The sequence below is a fragment of the Lethenteron reissneri genome, chromosome 19 (genome assembly GCF_015708825.2).
Source record: "Lethenteron reissneri isolate LAM-NWPU_2019-01 chromosome 19, ASM1570882v1, whole genome shotgun sequence".
Lineage (NCBI taxonomy): Eukaryota > Metazoa > Chordata > Hyperoartia > Petromyzontiformes > Petromyzontidae > Lethenteron > Lethenteron reissneri.
In genome coordinates, this window is record NC_083797.1 from 12,350,536 (window position 1) to 12,375,268 (window position 24,733).

General features: G+C 49.9%; 1 protein-coding gene across 1 annotated transcript in view; it reads left to right on the plus strand.

Annotated features, from left to right (window-relative positions):
- Positions 1 to 24,733, plus strand: part of LOC133344281 (MFS-type transporter SLC18B1-like) — a 104,707-nt gene that overhangs the window by 48,048 nt on the left and 31,926 nt on the right. Inside the window, exons 8-9 of the mRNA XM_061554370.1 lie at positions 5,043 to 5,202; positions 20,369 to 20,517. Of these exons, the coding sequence (XP_061410354.1) occupies positions 5,043 to 5,202; positions 20,369 to 20,517 (309 nt within the window). The remainder of the gene's footprint in view (positions 1 to 5,042; positions 5,203 to 20,368; positions 20,518 to 24,733) is intronic.

Consider the following 24,733-nt stretch of genomic DNA (forward strand, 5'->3'; position numbering starts at 1 on the left):
CTTTATTAATATAGAATACTCTCGATGATTCCAATTTTACACGCTTTCTATTAACTCACTGTCTGCTGTTGTTGTCATTGTTGTTGTCGTCGTTGTATCCTGAAATCTTGTAACTCAATTTTTACCACTTCCTAATGTGGTATCGACTGCAAACTTCGTATACTTATATCATACTGATGACAATACTATATTCTATCATTAAACCAATATATATTTCTTAACATTCTTTTTTATATGTTATGTTTTGGCTTGGGTCCAATTGTCCACGCTCAACTGACGTTGGCTGTAATTAGCTAGGACCCCTTACGTTGTGGCAAGCTTCGGGGCCACTTCCTGGAGTCGTGGAGTTCTGCCATTACGAGTACATTTAATAAAAGCGTGTTTTTAATAAAGTTGTTTTAAATACTACTTATTAAATGGAGGCCACGGACTGCGCCACGGAGCTTCTAGCGGTAAACAAGGTACCGTATTTACCGGGTAATACTTGGCGCTACCTTTACCCTACCGGGTAATTCTTCCGAGCTACCTTTACCCTACCCTTTACCTTACCCCTTGGCATGTCGACACCTTTACCTTACCTTGCCGAGGCCTATCCACAACAAAGGCTTTTTGAGTGAGATCGTGTAAATATAAATGTGTCGTTAAACCCACCACCACCCGACACAACCAATCAGTAAGAGTTTAGTTACAAACTGTGTTGGAGAGTAAATCCACAACATTTACAATTCTACTACGGCGTTTCTCTGGCGATTAGCCTGATGAAGCTGGTTGTAATCACCAGTGAAAAGTCGTACTTGAATTGTAAATGTTGTGGGTTTACTATGCAACACACAAGTGGCGTACTGAAGTAGTAACAAATTGGCACGTTTCGTTTCCGTGACAAACCTTACTAATTGGCTGTTTCGTGTGTTGGCGGGTTTCAACAACACATTCATATTTACGTGATGTAATCCATAGCTTCACTATTGTTACTTATGTTCTCCACAACGACACTATTAATTATGTAGTGTTTTGTATTCTATCGTTGGGCCTCGCTAAAAGAGACGGTCCTTGCCTATAAATATCTGGCAGTTCACCGGCATAGATTCAAGCCAGGCGTGACTGCTGATGAGACACCATGTGTCGAAACCGGTCCACAGTTTGCTTAAACTGAATCAATGCTGCTGAAATTATTTTTGGGGTGGTTAGTTGTGTAAAAATATATTTTTTACGTGGAGAAACAGATATGTGAGGGAGACATTGTCTGATTATCTGGGCACCAAGGTGGCAGGATGTTAACTACTTCGCCTGGTATACAGGAGGTCATGGTTTCGATCCCGATCCCGATCCCTGACGCCTATATATTTGGAGTTTGCATGTCTCTCTCTCTGTGGTTGCGTACATTTTTCTCCGGATCCTCTGACTTTTTCCCTCCACATTTAAGATCAACATACGCTTGAGTATTTGGCTGCTATAAATCTCCACGTGACAAGCCACTTCGGTGAGATACCATTTGTGATAGCCAGGTCACTTCTGAAAAAGAGCTCGATAGCTCAGTGGACCTTACCTAATAAAATAACAAAAATAGTTTCAATTGTTTAAATCTATACTCTTTGGTTTTTTCGGTAAAGTCACGTAGGTAAAAAAAAGAAAGCAAATAAAATCACGACGTTTCGGAGGCAACACAAGCTTCCGTGTTGCCTCTGAAACGTCGTGATTTAATTGAGTTGTTTTCATTGATGTATTATTATTAAAAAAAACATTTTGACCTACGTGACTTTACCGTAAAAACCAAAGAGTATGAATCCTTGCAGTCACGAAAGCTTCAAATCTAGAATTGTTTAAATATATTTATGGCTTTTTGCGATCGGATAATCATAAAACACGTTCAGTGTAGTTGGTATGGTCGTGAGGAGCGATGAGCCCTTAAACAACGGAGATGTAGGGGGCATGCAGGGTTTGTAACAAGGAAGGAAACTAAATAGACACAGCAACAATTTATGCATATATTTCACGAAAATTATTAATATAACCTGCCCGTTAAATTAGGTTTAGGCATGAGTTGAAGCCCATTAAGATAAATTGAGCATTATAATTACAGTTCTGGTAAATGTGAGGCATATTTTAAGTGGTGTTCATTAGAAAGAGATTTAGAGAACAAATGAAGATCGGAGGCATTGACTGTGAAGGAAAATAGCCTGTTGGCTTGGACACGATGCATCAGCGCTGTTGGGGATGATGATGATTGATGGACAAGACTGCCGACGGAATGGCAGTCAAACGCATCTGAGAGGACGACAGCCGTGGAGATGGAGCAATAGGAGCTGTTCGTGCGGGGAGTCGGTGGATCGCACAAATATTCGTGAAAACTCCGTAACCTGCTGGCCAGCGTGGTGGCTAGGGCATTTGCGAGTGGGTTCACGAACCCATACGGCCTTCCCTCGCACCTCCGATGGGCACGGTTGGCTACGTATGGTGCGAAAGAAGTTCAACATACACACATGCACGAGCTTGCTCCAGATAGTCAAAATAAAGACACTCATTCAAATATCATTCTGCCGCGCAATCCACCGTGGAACTCTCTTGAAAATTTGACACGAGACTCAGCAAGGACGTCCTAAAAAAATGGATTGCTTAACGCATTCGCACGCCTATTACGTGTGGAAACATTGCTTTTCATTCAGCTGTGTGGATATGGCACATATCAATGCCTTGAGGTCATTCACCATACCTCTACCTGGGCATCAGTTACAGGACCGCATTGCCACTTTTCTGTCGAGGCTTAGTGCCGTGGCGAGAACAATATCAAGGAAAATGCTCAAAAAACCCATTCACCGTTGCGAAAAACCGGATTAACGGCGGGCTGTTATTCGAATGCCGTAGCACTCACACTGAAATAGCGTGACCTGACTCAACGGGGTCAGCGTAGGAGGCGACACAGCCAGAGGAGGTTTCGTACGTTTCCCACGCACCGCTGCGCATGTATCCGATCAGGGCCACCTGGCCCGCGATCGAGAGTTCAAATGTCAGCCAGCAGTTGACTCAGCCCATCGTCCTTGCTCCAGGGGTGTATTAAAATCAGGACCGTTTTGTGAGCCATCGTATAACACGTCGTCCCACGTAAATCATGGCTCCTACAATGAGAATGTGGAATTGCCACCGTTGGCTTAAGGCTTGCCAATGGATATGAATGCCACCCCCATAGTTCTCTTGGGCAGGAAGACGTGAGCAGCGGTGCAGAGGAATCTGTCGTCGTCCTGCACATCTATACTCCCACGTCTATGCTGCCACATCTACGGGGGAGGCCCTAATCCAGCAGTGGATTTACAAAGGGCTGTACACGCATTCTGGACGTAAGGGCTGTTTCCGAGCACCTCTTATACTACCAGCACCACGCATCTCCAGCCACCTTTGTCTCCCCAGTGCCGGCGTCACACGAGCAGCCTCTTCTCACTCGTCAGCTCCTATCCCTCAGCTTCTCTTCCGCAAGCCATGCTTCGGTTGAAAGCACCGATGTAAGCGTTTCCACGCAGCCCACTCCCCACCCCCGATATAAACCCCCGGTTAATGCGCAGTGATACGCGCCTAAGACTGTGCATGCACAAACACAATTAACTCCGCACAGCGCTCGCCCGAGCCACCTCTTATCACGTAAATCCTTCGCGCCGCGTGTTAATCCCTTGCCGATTAATTTGTATAGAGCGCACTTGCCCCGTTTACCCGAAGCCAGACTTAGAGACGCCCTCTGCCCTATCACCTCTGCGCGGTTCCCCACGCCGTGCGGGCAGACGGTCGCTCCACGCTCTCGTCTCTCGCTTGATGCCCCGAGATGCTGTGCCCTTCCACAGTCACGTCGCTGCACCTGCACCCAAATCCGTTGGCTGTTGCTTCTCGCGTTCCCGTTGTTGTCCTTGTTGTTGTTGTTGTCTTACTCGCCCGATTGAGTTTGCCTCGCGCACATCTCCTCTTCGACCTTTCCCATCGCCTCGTACCTCGTTTCTCGTACCTTGTTTTTGGTGCAGTGTGCCCGTTGTTCATGTTGTTAATAGCGCACATTTTTTTGTTCCGTAAGCACACATTCTTTTGCCTGCACCTCTGACGCGTTTTTTTCCGCTGTCGCCCGTTCCTCTGTGAGCATCACTCTGCTATTGTTGTTCTTGTCCTATGCTGATAGCACCACGGATCTCCCTTCCTTGCAAACCATAGCTGGTTAACTGGCATCACGGGATTTTCCGTGTAACAAATAAGCGCTGATTGATTAATTCCGCTTCACGCTGCTTGCACTGCTGCTGCTGAATACACTCAAGGTGGCTGGCTCTCTCCGATGAGTTTTCGGGTTGTGCCGCGCGATGTCCGACGTTTTGCTCAACGTGCTCGGAGCTTCGATCGATTCCCGAACGGCACGCGGCAGCAACTCGAAATCACGCCGGAGAGCCGTACGGCACGACTGCGGAAATCTCAACCGAAACTTAAAGTTGGCTTCACAATGATTCGCTCAACACGTGTAACGGAACGACCAATTGAGCCTCACACTCAGGTGATGTCAAAGGGGTGTAGAGTTACATTCGATTTGTTGAACTTTATTCGTGTTCTCATTGCTTTACTTCACTGCTCTGCTTCGTCTTGCCATTTTTCTTTAGCCATTTTTGGATGGCCCAGATCACGCACGCTAATTAACCCATTCCCATTCCGATGACGTATGTGTACGTCATCGGTGTGTACGTCATCGGTCTTTCTACCGATTCTGCTCCGATTACTTACACGTATGTAAAAGGCCATGCGGAAGGGCGTGTTGCACAGTTTGGCAGCAGCTATCGTAGAGTGTGGTTGTGTCGCTACAGTTCTCTGCGGTGAGTATAACACCTTAAAAAACAGCGACGCTACGCCTCTCTAAATAAACTTAACGCTCACCGTTTGCACGTTCCGAGATTCAGCGGTGAATGGGAAACCCACCCCACAACTTTCAGTCGTCTTGGAATGGGAAAGGCTTACACTCACCCGGTTCAACAAAGCAATGTTGACCAGCGCAATCTAAACCCTGTGTTGTGTGTTGAGGGGCGCAGGGAATGGTGGAGATTTTCAATGGCGTGGGCATGCTGCTGGGGCCACCCCTGGGCGGACTGCTGTACGACGCGTGGGGCTACGAGGTGCCCTTCGTGGCGCTCGGCTCCACGCTGCTGCTGCTCCTACTGCCGCTAAGCCTGAGCGTCCTGCCTCGTGATGGTGAGGGGCTAAACCTTGCGCACATCCAGGGCTGGGCCATACACAAACTCTATAAAGATGTTTATTTATTTTCTGTATGTACGTATGGATGTTGAACTTCCATAAGAGTTTTTTTTTTGGTTAGGTCATGTAAATATGAATGTGTCGTTAAACCCACCACCACCCGACACAGCCAATTAGTAAATAAAACATGCCTATTCGTTATCAGTTCAGCACACGGGTTTGTTGGAGAGTAAACCCACACAACATTTACAATTCCACTACGACGTTTCGCTGGTGATTAGCCTGATGAAGCTGGTTGTAATCACCAGTGAAAGTCGTACTTGAATTGTAAATGTTGTGGGTTTACTGTAGCAACACACAAGCGGCGTGCTGAAGTAGTAACAAATTGGCACGTTTTGTTTTCGTGACAAACCTTACTAGTGTGGTGGCGGGTTTAACAACACATTAATATTTACGTGCTGTAATCCATAGCTTCACTCTTGTTACTTATGTTCTCCACAACGACACTATTGATTATGTTGTGTTTTGTATTCTATCGTTTGGCCTCGCTAGAAATGTCGGTAATTACAATCATACTCATCACCGTACGTAGCTAAACGTGCTAATCGGAGGTGTGTGGGGTGGGGGGTCAACAAACTAACTACAAAAAGTAGTTTTAAAGAAATGCGTTTTCAATCTATAGTTTTACCAGGTAAGGCCCACTGAGCTATGCAGCTCCTTTTCAGAGGCGACCTGGTGGCAAATTAAGTGGCTTATCACGTGGAAATGTATAGCGGTCACATAATCTAAACGCACGTTTCTAAATGTGGAGGGGAGAAAAAACGGAGGACCTGGAAAAAAATTCACACGGCCACGGGCAGAGAGAGACATTCAATACTCCAAATATAGGGGCATCGTCAGGGTCGGGATCGAATCCATGATCTCATGTATACCAGACGAGGGAGATAACATCTCGCCACCTCAGCGCCCACTCAAGGGGGACCATGGGAAAGGGTGGGCGGCAAGGTGCTTGTTAATTTGCGTTTGTATAGCTAGGTGAGAAACCAAGAGACTCAGATGGGTCCCATTTGCAAGAGTGGCCCAGGTTGCCAAAATTACAAAATTTAAAGCAAATTATGAGTAAGTTCAGAGATCAAGCAAACATAAATCAGAGCAACAATAACTGTGTCCTGTAGAAAATCGAACACATTGGACAAACATTTATCAATGTTGAATAAGACATTTGCTGTAGCGCAAGTTGGCTAAGGCAGTTTCTTTTAGACCTGATTGTAGTAATAGTAGAAATGAATCTTCTTGGTTCTTTCGGTAAAGTCACGTAGAAGGGAAGTAATAAAATAATAAAAATAAAACATAATAAAATAATTCTCACGACGTTTCGGCTGCTTGCGTTGTGGCCGAAACGTCGTGAGAATTGTTTTATTATGTTTTATTTTTATTATTTTATTACTTCCCTTCTACGTGACTTTACCGAAAGAACCAAGAAGATGAATCCCTGCAGTCACGAAAACTTTAAATCGAAAAGTACAAATGAAGTTACAAAAAGCTACTGATATGTAAATAAACAAAGACATAATGAATGTGAATCATGTTCAAATTACCGTTAGCCACTGGGTAATTAACGGCATGTTTAACTTGAAAGGCACATAAGCCAGGCATGGAGGAACAGTGCAGAGGCGCTTTCCAGGGCTGCATGAGAGAGAATTCCTGGAAAAACCAGGAATTGTGTTTTCCGCTTGCGACACGCGGCACGATGTTCGCTCACCCTTTGGTAGATAGAGAACGACTCAAAGGCACGAGGAATCGCAGACACGCGGGAAGGCAGCCATGCGGCGAGCCGGTGCCAACAATTGCCCAAGCTCTATGGCCCCTTACATAGTAAGATGTTTCAGCAAATTGATGAGTGTTTACACATGTGGGAGTAAGTCTGAGCACCCGGAGAAAACCCACGTGTGCGAGGGGGCAACACTCTATCCCGTACTGATGGAACAGATGGAAATCAGTCCAGTTTCTGCTGTACGGCCGTCTCTTGGAAACTCATTGAGTTTCGCAACTTTTGTGCGATAATCCACCAACCCTCGCTGCTGCTGCCTCTGCAGTGCTGGATTACAGGCAGCCACGTGCAGCGCAGATACCGCCACTGCAGAGAAATAAAAAAGACTCAAAACAAGACATTGTCAAGGATTTCTGGGCACTCAGCAAAAGGATGTCTTGGTTATAAATAGAATTTACTTTGGGAATGCTTGGGTAAGTGATTTTTTTTTATATGTGGGTGGGGGGGGGGGTATATATATTTTTGCGATCACTTACAAAACGTTTATTCCCGGATTTAAACACGAGGGTGGCAGCGCGCGTATATATCTCCAACGTAGTGGAGCGTGACCGCAGCCCAAGGGCATCCTCCTCCATGCGGCCGGGGGGAGAAGCGAGCGCGGCTGTGGGAATCCCATTAAAGACCACGACGGAAGATTATGACAAATTTGCACGATTATAGTGAGTCATCTACGTGCAAAATTGCACCCTAAGTTTTAGCCCACTGGCCTGAACCAGGTAATTGGCTCGGATTCCACCTCCGGTTAGCACGGTTGGCTGCGTGTGGTGTGAAAGAAGTTCAACATGCACGTTCATTCCTTGCCCAGTGTAAACACCGGCGAGATGTAAACGTAACCACGTACTGCGGCCTGTGGCTCAAGTGCTTGCGGGCGATGCGTCGCCTACCGGCGAGCCTCGTGCGCACGCCAGGGGACGACGGAGTGTCAGTGCCGGATTATGCCAGTAGCAAAAGTAGCTACATATGTAGCTACGGGCCCCACACTCTCAACGGCCCTGGGCTAAATGCTTTCAAGCTATTAATTCCGGTTCAGTGATTCTGCACTTGCTCTATTGCTACAGTACTATACTGCCTTCAACTTTTATGAACGACTGGGTGTTTAAGGTTAGCGATTTGTCGTATTATCTGGCTGTATAGCAAATGAAAATACACAATTACTTTACTATGCAAGTAAAACATTTGTGGTTTAAATGTTATATATATTTATTTAGGGCCCCTTGATAACATCATGCTACAGGCCCCGCTTTAGCTGAATCCGGAATTACAGAGTAGCTGTGCTGTGCGGCGTGGCAGGGAGCGCCGGCTTGGGAATGCATCTACGACTTCAAGAGTTTTCTTTCCTTTACAGCAGTCGCCAACAGCATCCATGTGTAGTGACTTTCGGGGATGTCACTGTATGGTGCCGGCCCGGAATCGCCGTACTGTTCGACGTTCCTACATCGTGGACAGCACCGTGTGGGTGGCTGTGTGTAATGCCAGCCCCAGCGGGGCTTGGTGAGCACTGGGATCGTGCGGGCACTACGCACAGCGTGTGGTGGGGGCTCCCACGAAGGGGAGTGGGTGAGCGTCAGCCCAGAGGCAGGGTTGCCCCAGGCCTTGGCACTCTGGTTGACCCCGTAAACACGTGATCCGGAGTGTCCACACAGTGGGCCCCAGGTGGGGGGGGGGGCTAGTGGGTGATCACGTGTCTGGGGAGAGCTCTTGAGAAGGATCGAGAGGGAACGAGAATGCTCGAGAAGGCGGGCGGGCCGAGGGTGGAGCGGCCCCAACCATAGGGGGATATAAGGCGGGTCCCGGAGAGGGACCGGGGTCTCTTCTTTCGACAAGCTGGAAGCTCGGTGTCTCAAGCTAAATGCTCTTGGTCTTACGAGGAAACCACGTGGTCGGAGACCCGGGTGAGAGTCCGACCCTTGGTAGCAGTAACTCCTCTGTATAGGGTAGTTAGCTGGGTAGTCACCACCCTAAGCTATATCTGGTAAAGGGGCAGTTACCCCTTTGTGTTACGGTGTTACAATAAATGTGTTGCCTCTAAAAGAAACAACGTCTGCTACTCAGTTGGACTCATTACACATGTATAACAAAAGACTCCGTTAGGCACTGCTGGTCTCCGTTGGTCTTTTATTCAAGTTCTTTCTCCACACCCCGCTTGTCTCCTCCGTGGACCAGCGTCGTCTCGCGCGCGCCCCACACGCGCTTCCTCCTCAGCTCCTCCACTCTTCCTCACACCCCGCTGGTCCTGACAAGGGACCAGCATCTCCTCACGCGTGCCGCGCACGCTCCTCTCGCGTGCTGCGCACACTTCTTTGTTAGCTCCTCCTCGCGCGCGCCCCACACGCGCTCTCCCATCAGCTCCTTCTCGCGCGCGCCCCGCACGCGCTCTTCCGTCAGTCGCTCCGCTCCTCCCCGCTCTGCACACCGCTGGCCGACAGTGTGCCGAAGCCCCATCAGCCACGTGGCTGATGGCGCGGCGGCCACCCAACGTGGTCCCGCTTCTTCACTCCAACAACTGACTCCGATCTCTTCCGGGCTTCCACTTATATCCTCTTCTCCACGTGACCCTGACTCCCCCCCTTCCGGATCGTCAGATCCGGCCTTCCCATACTACCCTGCTGGCTCCACCTCCATTCACCTCGCTTTCCATTGAAGCCGAGGTGAACGGCGGCCCCTCCCACACGTCCCCCATACCGGGCTCCGCCCCCCAATACCCCGGGCTGTGTGATTGGGCCAGAGCCCAGCAGCAACCCCATTTACGCTCGCATTACATGACCCCCCCCCCCCCCGATAAAAAGCCAGCCGTCCCGGCTGAAATAGGATAAAATAATGCGAGCGACGGCAACACACTCAGGAATCATAACCGACACAACGGAGAGCACAAAACGACGAACACAATCAACGAAAGGGAAGGGAATAGGATCCGGTACGGAACCGTGCAACAAGCAAGAATAATTAAAGAATGGAAGGCAATGCACAACAATGGTAAACGACACGCAAGAACGGCAGACGCGCATAAATCAGGAATGCAGTGTCTTAGAGCGTGTCCGTGTTGCTGGTCCATCCGCCTGGCTCAAGTCCAACTTCAGAGAACAACTGGTAGAGCAGGAGTGACGAACAGGCGCTCCACTCCCCCTTCAAATTCACATCCGGTTAGCACAACCGGTGACACCCAGTGTGGCAGGCGCCGAAGATCTGTGACGAGAAGGAGAACCCAACCCCCTGAGACACAGCACCACGAAACGGCACATCCGCATGTCGTACACGACAGCTACCCGGCCCCAGGGTAGTGGAGATGATCATAATCCACCCCGCGTAAGGAGAACACCAATAAATACACAAAAATTGACGTGATGGATGCCCCAGTATCTACATTTTAACAAAAAAATATTATTTACACGTGACAACAAAAAATTCCTGCTCTTGCCCATCAGCAGTCCTCCCTTGAGGACCAGCACAGACATCTCACGTACACAGCATCTACCCACTGTTACTCTCAACACAGCCCCCGGCCGCACACCCTCGCGTCGAGAGAGCAACGCTCCCCAGCGGCAACATTTAACTTGCCTTTGCCCGCACCGTGGTCGTCCAACCACAGCAACATCCACTGGCCATCCACTCGGCCAGTGCAATTTCGGGGACGAGACAATGGCACATCGCAACGACTCAGCCACGCTCCATCCCGTACTATCCCATCACCAATGGGCACACCCCAGCATCTTATAGTCTGACGCTTTACAGACAATGGAAGGTTCATCCCTTGGCAAGGCCAGACCCCATCTACCCCGCATGGGGCAATGTTCCCTAGCCAATATCTTGACGATATGGAGTCGCACTCCCCAACACGCATTCTGAACAACTTAGGCTTACTATCACCTATAGGCTAAACCCGCTGTCCAGCATGTGTCTTCACTGCCGTCCTAGCAATCACCCCGGACCCGTCAGCATTCCGCTGACCTAGGCCATATTCCATTTACTTGAACCCCCACAATATCCATATCCCCGAATAGGATCTGCAGGACCAGTTCCCCTATACATTCAATACCGTTATAACCCAGAGTGGAACAAGTCCGTGGCCCTTCCCGCTGGAGGACCCGCAAGGGGCATCCCTGCCCCATGTTAGCCAGGTCTTACCGTTCACTGCAACGTAACGGAACCCCTACTCCTGAATTCCGTGAGCCTTCGGCCCACCAGGTTAAACAGTCTGCCACCGCACGACGGAACCCCGACTCCCCGAGCCATATGAGCACACGGCCCATTAGCTTGAGACATACTACGGAGTGTCTCGCCTCCGGGTTGTCAGGTCAGCCCTCAGCCATAGCCCGATGTAACCACAACTCGTGCATCACCCACTCAACAATGGCAAGCAGTATACTGGTGAAATATTTGCCCCAGAATAGAACCCAGCCAGCATCTCAGTCCCAAAATGCTGGTGCAATGACACGCCCCCCCTTAGTCAGACACGGGCCACTATGCTCCTGTTACCCCGATGGGCGCCAACACGCCAGCATTGCGCACAACACACAATGCACGCCCACAAGTTAGAGCGCAACACGAGAGTCAAGGGATGAGATCCATAACCGCATCCCCGCGGCTCGACGTGTATACTTAAAATGGCGGCGGCACGCTGCGAAGCGCCCTACCGAGGTTTCCCGCGCGCGTTCAAAATGGCGGCCCCTGCACCAAGCGCATCCCCGCGATTTCCCGCGCTAGCCAAAATGGCGGTCCAACGTGCGACCAATTCGGTAGTTTTTCCCATGCGTGCACCCCAGCTGCCCCTTGCTGGGGGTCACAACACACATCCCCTGTCACGTTTTAACAACCCCCAACGATACGACGCATCGCCGCAGCTCGCTGCGCACAGCAGTCGTATCGGGGAAATTTTTAACCCATAGTTGACCTAAGACTACATTGCTCATACACACCAACTCGCAATGCAACCCCTGGCCGCACGCAATCAACGGAAAGAGCGACGCCACTTGGCGGCAATTCACGGCCCCATCACCCTTGACAGCAGAGCCACCAACAACGCCCTCATCCTTCAACACTCGCAATTTCCTATGAACACACATGCAATCTCGTGTGCACAAACACCCATACTACCAAAAATTAGGGTCCCCCAACGAATTGACCAATTTCCGAACAGGTACGCACAACTAATAACAATCCCGAACCCAATGGTCAGAACAATGCACCGCACTCCGTATCCGTACAGAAAGACAGTCTATATAGTACGTGCAGTCAGCATATCGCGATTATAAGCAGCAAAGTTCCACACAGGTCGTACATTATGCACAATCGCAAGCAGAGCTGCAGGCAGACAACACGCCGTCAACCCTGTCGTACCTTGCAGCAAAAAAAAATCATCAAAATAAACACGTCGCACACAGGCAACCCTACGGGATGGTAACGGGCTCAGGACACTCGACGCAACCGAATTAATAATTAACTTCACCATAAAGATAACATCCCCATGCCGCAACGCATAAACACTATTTGAAACACAAGCAGATAGCGCATCCATCCTCAACACACACACACAGCCCGAACCGCACTCCGCAATCTCGAGCCATAACAAACAATCGCACCCCGGCACATGCAAGATGGGTGAGGTGTGTGTTAGGGCTGGGTGCGTATCATCACGACTCGCCCGGGGCTGCGGCTGAGCAGAGGACGGCAGGGTGGTGACTTGAGACACCTCGAAGAACTCGGACGGTGAGCGCGGCGTCCTCTTGCGACTGCTCCGGTGTCTCGCACACGAGCCAGGACGGGGGTGCTCCAGCAGCAGCAACGGCGGCTTCCCCCGTGGCTCCGGCGCTCTCTCGTTGAAGGTGGTGAAGCAGCGTTGGCGTCCTCTCCTTGCGGCTCCTTCCCGCAAAACAGCTGCTCAGCAGCAGGATGCACACCACACGGCGCCTCCGAGATGGCAGCGCACGGCCGCCTCTCCGCCGCGATGTTCAAGATGGCGGCGGCCTGCCACGTGGTCGCTGGAGGACGTGCGCCGGCGGCCGTCTCTTCGTCGTCAGAAGACGTAACAAGTGGGTTACGCTTTTTCAAGTTTTCGGCTATCTTCCTTGACGTTATTCTGCCTTGAAAAAGTCCACTTCTGACTCCAGTGTAACAAAAGACTCCGTTAGGCACTGCTGGTCTCCGTTGGTCTTTTATTCAAGTTTTTTCTCCGCACCCCGCTGGTCTCCTCCGAGGACCAGCGTCGTCTCTCGCGCGCCCCGCACGCACTTCCTCCTCAGCTCCTCCACTCTTCCTCTCACCCCGCTGGTCCTGACAAGGGACCAGCATCTCCTCTCGCATGCCGCGCACGCTCCTCTCGCATGCCGCGCACACTCCTCCATTAGCTCCTCCTCGCGCGCGCCCCGCACGCGCTCTCCTGTCAACTCCTTCTCGCGCGCGCCCCGCACGCGCTCTCCCGTCAGTCACTCCGCTCCTCCCCGCTCCGCACACCGCTGGCCAACGGTGTGCCAAAGCCCCATCAGCCACGTGGCTGATGGCGCGGCGGCCACCCAACGTGATCCCGCTTCTTCACTCCAACAACTGACCCCGATCTCTTCCGGGCTCCCACTTATATCATCCCCCCCACGTGACCCTGACTCCTCCCCTTCCGGATCGTCAGATCCGGCCTTCCCATACTACCCTGCTGGCTCCTTCCCCATTCACCTCGCTTTCCATTGGAGCCAAGGTGAACGGCGGCCCCTCCCACACTGCCCCCCATACCGGGCTCCGCCCCCCAATACCCCGGGCCGTGTGATTGGGCCAGAGCCCAGCAGCAACCCCATTGTGCTCGCATTACACTTGTATGTTGGAAAACTCTTAAAGCTGTACTTTTTGACCTGAGCGATAATTACCCGTTACAAGGAGCTACGTGGTAGAAGTTAGTGTTTTTTTTCTCCTAATTTATAACAACGCCCACACACCGTTTGCCTGTTAAATTACTTCCCGAAGTAAAACTGGAGTTTCACGACACATTTCTATATTTACGCGATCAAAAAAAAATCTGTATTATCGATGATATGTGTTAAACAAACTGGAGTTTATTCTCATGCTCTGCCGTCGTTTCTCAAATACCCCCCCTACACTTTCCTTCACCACATTGTTCACCCAGTCTAATGCTGCTCACTACTTCTATGCGACACGAACCGATTGTATTTTGCCAGGTGAAGCCCTCCGAGTGATTAGCTCTGTTTCACAGGTGACCTGGCCACGCATTATAGCTCATTCAAGTGGCTTATAATCACATGCCGGAATTTATAGTAGCAGCCAAATATAAACGAAACACGTGTTTCTAAATGTGGAGGGCAATACAGGAGGAAGTCCAAGAAGAATGCAATAATAATAACAACGATTAAAGCCAGAAACAGTAATAGTTACACTCACAGTACAGGTACATTCTAATCGAACTACAGGAGAAGCCAGTGAAATGAATGTACCGTCCTGGGAAGACTCACAGATTTCTCCAGGACAGCTGCCCTCAAACGGAGGATACGCCTGGGTTAACCGGGACAGGTGGCAACCCCTAGCCACAGTGGGGTCAGCGAACGGGCAGTGGCTATGTGAGCAGTCCGTTGCCTGCGGTAATAATCGCCACGGTTGGAATTGAACCCACGGTCCTCCTGCAGAGCAGGCGAGGGAGATAACATCTTCTGGCATTTGGATGCTTTATGAATGCAAGGTGCATCGCACTGTAAACACCTTGTTCAGGTCGCCCACCATGTTAGATGAAGATTGACAGCAACGAAGCTATATTTGAAAACGTGAAAATTTGTTCTCGGTGAAAGTTGACTCATTATGGGTGAGTCAGCATAATTCCGATAGATTTTTGGTTCGTATTGCCATGCAAATACAATTTTGAGTCGTAAACCCTCCTCCACCCGACACGGCTGATGAATTAAGTTGTCCCGTGATGAACACAACTTGCTACCCGCAATTTTGGCTATCCGCGAATTTGCATCTGGAACGCTACATGACGACTGCATGGAGAGAGAGCGAGAGAAAGAAAGTGATGAGATTAAGCGATCCGATAAAGGTAATTTATATACTCTCATTTAATACTTTAATATTCATTTTTATTTACCTACTGTTTATTATTTAAAAAAGTGTTATGATCATTTTTACGTAGTTAATAGCTTATTTACGTATTTATTTAAGGTAATTAATTAAAGAGATATGTTTTTGTAGGCCAATATCATTATCTGTGTAGTGTGCTATTTACGAGCATCTCTGGAATGTATCCCCTCATCGTGAATAATGAGAGAACACTGCACGCACATTCTCTGAATCCAATTTGACACAAACAAAAAATCAATTACGAATAATAACATTGGTTGCGAAAGCTCTCGTGTTCAATTTAGAGTTATCATCAGTTAATGTTGGTCAGCGGATCATCATTTAGCGCTTTATATTGTTGCATGTTATATTTTCAGTCGCGTATAAGGCGCCGAGTTTACGTGTTTCTCTTACGTTTTCTATCATGACATCGCGTACAACATTTTTATCGGAAATACACAACTATGCGAAGGACAAAGTGATAATGCTTGAGTTCATAATAATGTTTCTCTTTACAAGAGGATCCTATTTTGGATGATTGACCAAAGTCGGTGGAAATTGTAGTGCCCATATAACACCCCCGAACACAATGGGATATCACTCAAACCTTTCAGGGGTAGGTCAGCAACCTACTTTCTGCACTATGGGCTACCCATGTCTCCCATAGAAAAACGAAACATCACTTCAACTAACCCTCTACTGGTTTCTAAATGAACATTTACCAACCGCGTCTCACCGAAGAGATTCATGCAGATTAATGTGATTTTCGATTCCTCTTTATGCAAGAAACTTATTTCAGAAAACAAATAACATTTTCGAAGCCTGTGCCTCAGCTCAAAATGTATGCGGATGTCTTTCCGATGCCCTTGAAAGCCACGCCAATTAGAACCGTGCACGCGGGCAAGATTCTTTGAGAGAATTCGTCAAAACGCGATGGGCCGTAATTCCCCAAAGCCTGCAACTCTGGCCGTGGAGATGTGGCGGCTAATCCATTTAGCCGACTGTGCCGCTCACGTAAAGGATAATGACGGAAGATGCACGCTCATTGCCGGCGCGTCTCAGAAAATTGGAGGATTCTTTTTGGAAAGGGGCAGCGCTTTTCCTCCCTCCACCCTCAGAATGATTGAGCTGTCCGCGTCATCAAAGCTGAATGGCAGTTCTCAAATGCCTTCTTGGTGCCCTGCCGTGTGGGCTGGGTAAGCGGTTGCCGTTTGCTGTGTGAAAGGACGTATAATGTATGGACGTACGTGTGTGTGTTGAACTTCCTTTGCACCGTACGTAGACAACCGCGCTAATTGGAAGTGTGTACAATGCTCACTTAAGCACGTGAGCATTGGTATACGGCTACAATTCTGGCAATATCGCCCGATGATGCTGGATGTAATCACCAGCGAAGCGTCGTACTCGAAGTGTTGTGGATTTACTCCCCAACACACCGGTGTGCTTTGTTTACGTGAGAAACTCTTACTGTTTGGCAGTGGCAGATGGTTAACGACGCATTTATACTTACGCGATCCAACCAAAAAAATAAACTTAATTATGAATTATTATGAGGCGACAAGGCGGCCTGTAGAAGTGCAGTGTGACGCCACGTGTGCGACCATCTCGCAATAACGCGCCCTGGCCAATTCAGCGCCCGCACCCAACGCGGTATGTTTGTGCACGGCGGTGGGCCGGCGTCAACTCTCCATTTTCCATTCACACTTCCGACCAATTATGTAGGAGGATGTCGGTGCGAATTATCGCCTCGTATATGAGTTGAGTTTTCTTCCCGGGCACTTGGGCTTCCTCCCGCATGCACAAATGTCGGGAAGGGAATCTGGGAGTTACATCCCGAGCAGGAGCGGGTACTACTGGCACCATCAGAAGGGGTATTTTTTTCGTGCTCCTAGTCACCTAGTGTATGTATGTGACCAATAAATCCACGCCGCTTATACACATGCAGCCCATTGTCAGCCCACTGCCGGATGAGGGCCTACCCACTCTGTGCGGGTCGTGGGGGGGTATTTGACCATACTTCACTACATTTGGTCAGTGTGGATTGGTGAAGAAATATACTTAAAAATGTGATCACCTTCTGTTGTCACACGCGATTGTTGCACACGCTTTATATGCAACTGTAGACTTCGCAAAAAAACACGCGTTTTTGTGCCATTCCTTCACGTAAAGTCCTGGTCACAAAAGCACTTTTTTTGAGGAATAATAGCCATTTTCTATACTTTTGAGGCATAAGCAATTAGAAAATAACACTTACTACCCAGGAACAAAAATCGTGTTACATAGTGTAATAAAAGATTCGTTCATTTTTTTTTTAATAAAGCACCACTCATGTTGAAATTCCTCGAATCGCCTTGCGTAAAAAAAGTATTAAAAACCTACGCTCACAAGCATCGGTGCAATCCAATCGAAATGCAGTAAAAGCCAATAATAAGAATAACTACACTCGCAATACAGATACAATGAAGAACAAACAACGATCATAGCCAGAAATCGTAATAGTTACACTCACAGTGCAGGTAAATTCCAATGGGACTCCTGGAGAAGCCAATGAAATAAATGCAACGCCCTGAAAAGACTCACGGATTTCTCCAGGAAAGCTGCCCTCAAACGGAGGCCGCGCCTGGGAAAACCGGCACAGGTGGAAACCCCATAGCCACGGTGGGGTCAGCGAACGGGCGGTGTCCGTGTGAGCGTCCGTCGCCTGCGGTGAGGAACCCCGCGGTGACCTTCGCCTCCCCCGCCTCGGCACCGCCTGGGGGTGCTGAGGTCGGCGCGGGTTCCTTTCACCCGCACTGTGCCGTGGGGCGCCTTTTAAACGGCCGTGCTGCGAGAGATATATATGTCCATATACACACACACGTAAGATTAGGCCTGGCTTTGCGAGGTAAGCTTGCCCCGATAAGAGACAGAGCCCGCAGAAGCTTACACGGGGTGGGGGGTGGGCGGGGTTGGGATAAAATCGTAGCGGGAATTTTGGTGAAATTGACCGGTGCGCTGCGGTGCTGCAGGCGGTCGCGGTAACGGCGCGGAATGAATCCGTGGCGTCAACGCCGGCTCTCTCCCGAACGAAGCCCGGGCATTTTTTGGGGTCGCGTCAACTCCGTTTGGTGGAGGATCCAGACGTGTCGATTGTACGTACGCACGTATGTAGCCAATCGTGGTACTCGGAAGGTTCGGAGGAAGGACGACGAAAATTCGAACACGTGTATTGCACGTTGGACTTCTCTTGATCCGTACGTAGCCAACCGATGCTGTTCCACAAACAAATATTTCTGCTTGTCTCTGCATGGCCCTGCACGGAAGTGAGCACAGTGAACCCACTGAGACCGACTGGCCGTTGGGTCTCTTGTTTCCAAATGTTACGGAGAGTCTTAAGTCTGACTTAAATTATCCCCCAACCCTGCTGTAAGTACGGTATTTTGAGGGTGTGATATTGTGGTATTTGCCGGCCCGCTAATAACCTTATTACAGCTCACGTCACGAGGAGTTTTGATGTTGCTGAGTAATTTCAGGATCCCAGTGCAATCATTAATAACCAATGCCTCGTAGCAGCAGTGACAAATTATATTGGGGCCCTAATTAAGTGCACTCTCGTATGAAATATGAAGCTGGGCTCGGGGCAATTTTTATCTTGGCGAGTGTATGCGGGTGGTGCAGTGGTTAGCGCACTGCCCTACGAACACGGCCATCCGACTTTGATTCCCGTTCATGGCCACCGACAGCAGTTATAATCATCTGAACTGGTCCTGGGCCTCCCATAGGTTGACTCAGCCTCAGATGAGTTCCTGATGCGATGTTTAAGCATCGCCGCTAGGGAGACAAAGGTGGTCGGGCGTGGTGCTGGCCTCGCACCCCTTCGTGTGCCGTGCCGGCCTTCATAGGCACTACTCCGTGAACAGCACTTGCCCAACATTCTGTTGAGGCTATACGGGGGATCTTTATCTTTGTGTCTATGTGCACCCGCTTGACGTATTAACACAAACAACTGCTGAGGTGTTTAGTGCGCGTGCATGAAATAAACATGGGGATGGTCATGAATAGGGCATGTCGAGTTATACCACGTACATTTGCAAGTCTAAATGTAATCTATTTCGTTGCGTGTATGCGAAGGAGGTTGCGTTAGCGTGCAACGCCAGGGTGCGGTTGATGAGGTGATGCTGCTCGTACTCTTGCGGTCGGTTATGTTCAACGCGCCTCTCAGCTCTCGGCTCTATTCGGTTTTAATTAGGTCAGGAGAACTCAAGAGAGCAGGATCGAGTCTCATTTGCAAAGAGTGACCTGGGGCATTCGTCTGCGTATGGTCCCATTTGAGTGATTTTCAGGTAATTGTCGAATTTAGCAAATTTGGACTGTGATGCTGGCACACGTGGCCTATCCACCATTTTTTTTAAAATGACAACGCGGGATCTTAAACCGTCCACTGCGTAGCAGACGGCACCGAGTAGTTATTGGTGACTGCACCCCCAGCGTTAATGGGGAGCCACGGTGGCGAGATGTTAGCTACCTCGCCTGGTATGCAGGAGGTCGTGGGTTCGATACAGACCCTGACGTCTGCTGCTGTATATTTGGAGTTTGCATGGCTCTCTCCGCATGGTCACGTGGATTTTTTTAGAATGAACATCACTCGTTTAGAGCATTTGGCTGCTACACATTCTGAAAAAGAGCCTTTGAGAGAAATGAAAAAATGCGCAAACCGCTGCGGCGTGTCACCGCTGTTGCCGCCGCCTACAACGTAAGTGTAGGAGCCCTCGCGAAGGACCCGGTTTTGCAAAGGTGTAACGGTGCATGGGTCGATCGAGTAATCCATCTCTCCAGAAGATTACGAGGCTTGGATGCCGCCGGTGAGCCTTCTACCGTGTAAGCCACGGGTCGTGACACCATGCCGTCTGCGACTCCGTTAGCATGGCTCGCGGGGGGCCAGCAAATGATATTTGTCGCTGCGAGCATTCTAGCTGCACCGATCAGTGACCAGAGGGGGGGCATTTCTAATTTTTGCGCCGCGCTCAGTCGCTTCTGCGACTCCAATGGGCATCTTGCAGTGACCGAGATGCGTGTAGTCCTATTCAACACTCGGTAAGGAAATGGTTCCCCACAACCGCTGCTGTAAATCATTTCAACGGCAAAACCGCGTTCCTGCTCGGACGGGCGTGGGATGGCACTACATTTAATTCGGCAGCCCCCAGCCAAACGGTGGAAATTTTACACTCCCATGGTTGTGCGGGACGCTGCCGAACGACGGTTGCGCCGTGTCACCATGAGTTTCCTCCCACCCCCCCCCCCCCACAGTGACCGAATCGGATCCCGAGTCCTCGAAAGGCGGCTATGTGAAACTGCTGCGGGTCCCGACCATCGCGATCATGTCGCTGCTCGTGTGCACCACCGCGGCCTCCATGAGCTTCCTGCGCCCGACCATGACCATCTTCCTGCACACAGAGGTCGCTCCCAGTCCTGAGCCCCGACACGCACGCTCATTCTGCCTCGGAGTCTGAGCCCCACCCTCCCACCACCCCCCACCACCCCCCACTACCCCCCAGGCCGATGCGCACGTCTCCTTCATGAATGGGAAAATGAAAGAGGCGAGCCATGACTGTGGCCATACATCCCAACGTATGGAGGGCAGAGTAAATCCATAAAGACTCATAGCGGGCATGTATATTGAGCTTCTTTTGCACTGTACATTTAGTTTTTCATTTATTTGGTATAGCCCTGTGAGCCATTCGGCTCTTGAATCGGGTGCAACCGTAACAAACAAAAACATGAACACGCCAACCGTGCTGATCAGACGTGGGCGGGAAATAGATCGGGACCCATTGAGATACACTACGTTAAAGACAAAGCCACAGGAGTGGCCATGCAACCCAAGCTATGGATAAATAGAGTAAAACCACTGCAGTCTGCATTACTTTAATGAAGGAGGAATAGCAAAACTACACAAACTCTCTCCTGAAGTCCTCTTGACGTAGCCAGCAGATCTCCAGAGTGGACTTTAGCTCGTGAGCCCATTGCCGCCATCACACGCAAGCATGGAACGGTGATTTCAACACTTCCGCCACGTCGGTGCAGTGATGTGCGTGTTGGGGTTGGCGGATCGCACAGAGGTGGGATGCGTCGTGCGCGTCACGCGTTAGACGGCCGCCCGCACGGTAACGCCCGCCTGCGTGACAACGAGGTGACGGTCGTGGTGCGGGGCTCACGGGGAGCCCGACTGCCATACCTTCTGCTTGGAAACATCGAAGCCAGACAGGCAAAAGGAAGACAAAGCCGGATGTGGTAGTGCTGTTGGGGGGCGGGGAGGGGGGTGACATCAGAAAGTGGACCCACGTTAACTGACGACCTCCGAACCCGGAGCTGACGTGGGATTATACGTGGGATGGTGGCGTTACCGTCTGCGGGGATGTTTTGAATTTCTTTATCAAATGTTGGGAGGGGCATCTGGAGGCATGACTGGCGTGGCAGGCGCGATCAGGAGGTCGCTACGAGCGGGGCACGTGTCATCACGCGAACCATCACGCGAACTCCGGTTACCCTCACAGCCGCTTTTGGCTAGCCATCGAACAAAGATGGTCACCGCATCGCGTGCTTTCGGATGCGCTTCTGTGGCCGTCTGGAATGCTTTTCCTTCCGATATTAGGAAGCCACTGGAGCCATGCAATTTTAAATCAACGAGATTGAAAACTAATTTCGATCAAACTGATTTTTGCGTTTAGTTTGTTGTTCTTCCCTCCGCACCTCCGATTGGCGTGGTTGGCTACGTACGGTGCGGGAGAAATCCAACATACATATACATACAACTGCGAAAAACTTCGAACGAGACCACGTCGCAGGACGCTGTGAAGTGTGCGCACAATTAGTCATGCTGCTCTTTTGGAACGAGAGAGCAACCTCAAGCCAGGTGGTGGCAGTGAGACTCTGCGACAGCTGACACTATGTACGTATCATTAGGGATCGAAAGAGTCATGTTTCATTGACCGCAATGACCTCTTGACCTGGCGTGCGAATTCACGTGTGCACACGTGTCATAGGATTGCTAACTCTTGAGTACAAACTGACCGGGTCATATGGGAAGAAGACTATCTCAAAAATGCCAGAAGAGGGGAGAACTACAGTGTAAAGGCATTGCGTTATCTCGCATGTGTGCCGAATTGTTAAGCAACTGACAAAAGCCAGGATTTTCAATGTGCCAGGAAGTCTTAGAGTTGGAAACGTACGTTGCGAAAGAAGCTCAACATACGTACACGCGACGTACAAACGCGTGCCGGCCGGAGGTGGGGCAGGTCACTGGGACGGGCATTGTGAGTGGCGCCCAGAGGGTTGGGGACCAAGCGGAACGCCTGAGGCCAGACGCCAGTGGTTGGTGATGGTGAGACTGTGAAGAGGAGAGCGGCCCTTGAAGGAGTTGGTCTCAACTGTGCGCGAGTTATGGGATCTGGCCGACGGATAGAAACGATGCAGAGGCCACGAGCGAGCTGTCGCGATCTCCCGATCTTGTCGATGCGATTGCTGGCTACGATCGTAGTTGGGTCTTGATGCCGAGTGCAACCAACAATCTCAACTTGAAACGTTCTAAACGGGCGAGGAACCTACAGTCTGTTTCTGGGTAAAACACAGCAATGGCTGCACGTATTAAAACAATTCCTAAATTGGATTATGCAGCTTTAATATGTAACAATGCATGTCTATTAACGTATTTCTGGCACAATCAATCATATTTAAATATCTTTTACTGACATGTTAGTTTCATCTTAGAAGATAATGACTAATCATGCTGGCGAAATGTGTGTGTGTTTATTTCTGAGTGTATGTGTGAGTGTGTGTGTAGTTGTGAGCGCACTGCGCTTCAAACTTGACGATCCGAGTGAATTTCCCTATAACGCCAACACAAGTGACGATTACACTGTGTAACAAAAAAAAACACATTTTGTTCCCGGATAGTAAGTGTTATTTCCTAATTGCTTATGCCTCAAAAGTACAGAAAATGGCTATTACTGCCCACCAACTTTGCTTTTGTGACCAGGACTTTACGTGGTGCTGGCAACCCACTGACTAATGTGCCGGCCGCCATAGGTGCTCGCTAACAGCACTTGTAGCAACGGTTGTTCAGGCCTTACGGGGGATCTTCGTGTGTGCGTGTGTCTCAGTCAGTCGACCCGTGGCACCTGGGTCTGCCCCGTGATCTCCTGCCAGCGATCGTTCGACACTTCACGTGGCCTCAACGTGCACATGGCCTGGCACAAGCGCCGTGGTGACGTCACCACCACTTAGTGGGGAATGGCGGTTGTTGTTGATTGTGTGTGAGCACCTTGGTGTAAGTGAGGAGCAGTGTCACAGTGGTTCCTACACTGTGGTCAAGAAAAAAACTCCGCTGCCTGAGTTTGATTTCCAGCTACGGCTGAAATCAGTGGCATGTTATGCCTCAACTGGTCTCGACTCTACCCTAGGTCTACTCCGCCTTAAATCGGTATCGACTGCCCTGTGTGAATATCAACACGGTGTAGACAAAGGCGGCCGGGAGTGGTGCTGGCCACACCTCCCCATTTTGCACCATTTCGGCTTTATTAGGTGCTCACTAACAGCACTTGCCCCAACCCCCTCTGCATCGTAATAGTGTACATGGATCTTTATCTTTTGTAGCTGTGCGTGTGCGTGCAGGTGTGCGTGTGAGTGTGTCTTTGTATGCCGATGAGTGTGCATGTCTGTGTGTGTGCAGAATTATGTATGTATTTCTCTGCACATTTGTGTGAACCTGACTTGAACCTCCCTTAGGTTGGCTTAGTCTAAAATTAATAATTGATGTGGTGCGGCCAACGCAGAGAAAGGCGAGACAAATTCGGTTGGGTCTGGCACGGGCTTCAGCACCCTATTATACGCTGTGCTGGCTTTAGTAGGCACTCACTGACAATAATTACCCCGTAGGTCTTTACCGCTAAATGCTGAATCTTTATATTTTATGTGAGAACGAATATTCTCCGAGCATGTGTGTGGACTTGCGTGCCAGTAAATGGTCCTGCGTTGGCTATTTTTGTTTTCAGTTAACGAGTGCTTTTGAATATGTGAGGCATGCGTGTAGGTTTTTTGTCTGGTTGCGAGTTTCACTATGGGAGTGGTACTGTGGCTGTTAGCGTGCTGCGCTACGAACCTGGCCACACAGCTTCGATTCCAACTCAAGGCCAACAACGGTGGCGATTATCTGAACCGGTCCTGGGCCTCTCCTAGGTCGACTCAGCCTCAAATGAGTACCTGGTACAGTGTGTAAACATCACCACGAGGGAGACAAAGGCGGCCGGGCGTGGTGTTGCCCACCCACCCCCTCGTGTGCCGTGACGGCCTTCATAGGTGCTCGCTAACAGCACTTGCCCCCAACACTGGTGAAGACTATACGGGGGAGCTTTGTCTTTGCTTTTGGTATGAAGAGAAGTGGTGCAGACTGTGAGCCATGGCGGCTCCAGTAGAGTGTTGATTCCTGGCGATGCACCTCAGTGCTGCGTGGCATCTGAAGCCGTCCCAGGCCCCGCCTAGATTGACTCGGCATGAAATGAGTGCCTGGTGCACTGTTTGAACATGAGCACGAGACAGGTAAAGGTGGCTGGGTGGTGTGTTTGCCACACCACTTTGTGTCGGTTTTACAGGGCTTCATAGTTGTTAGCTAACAGC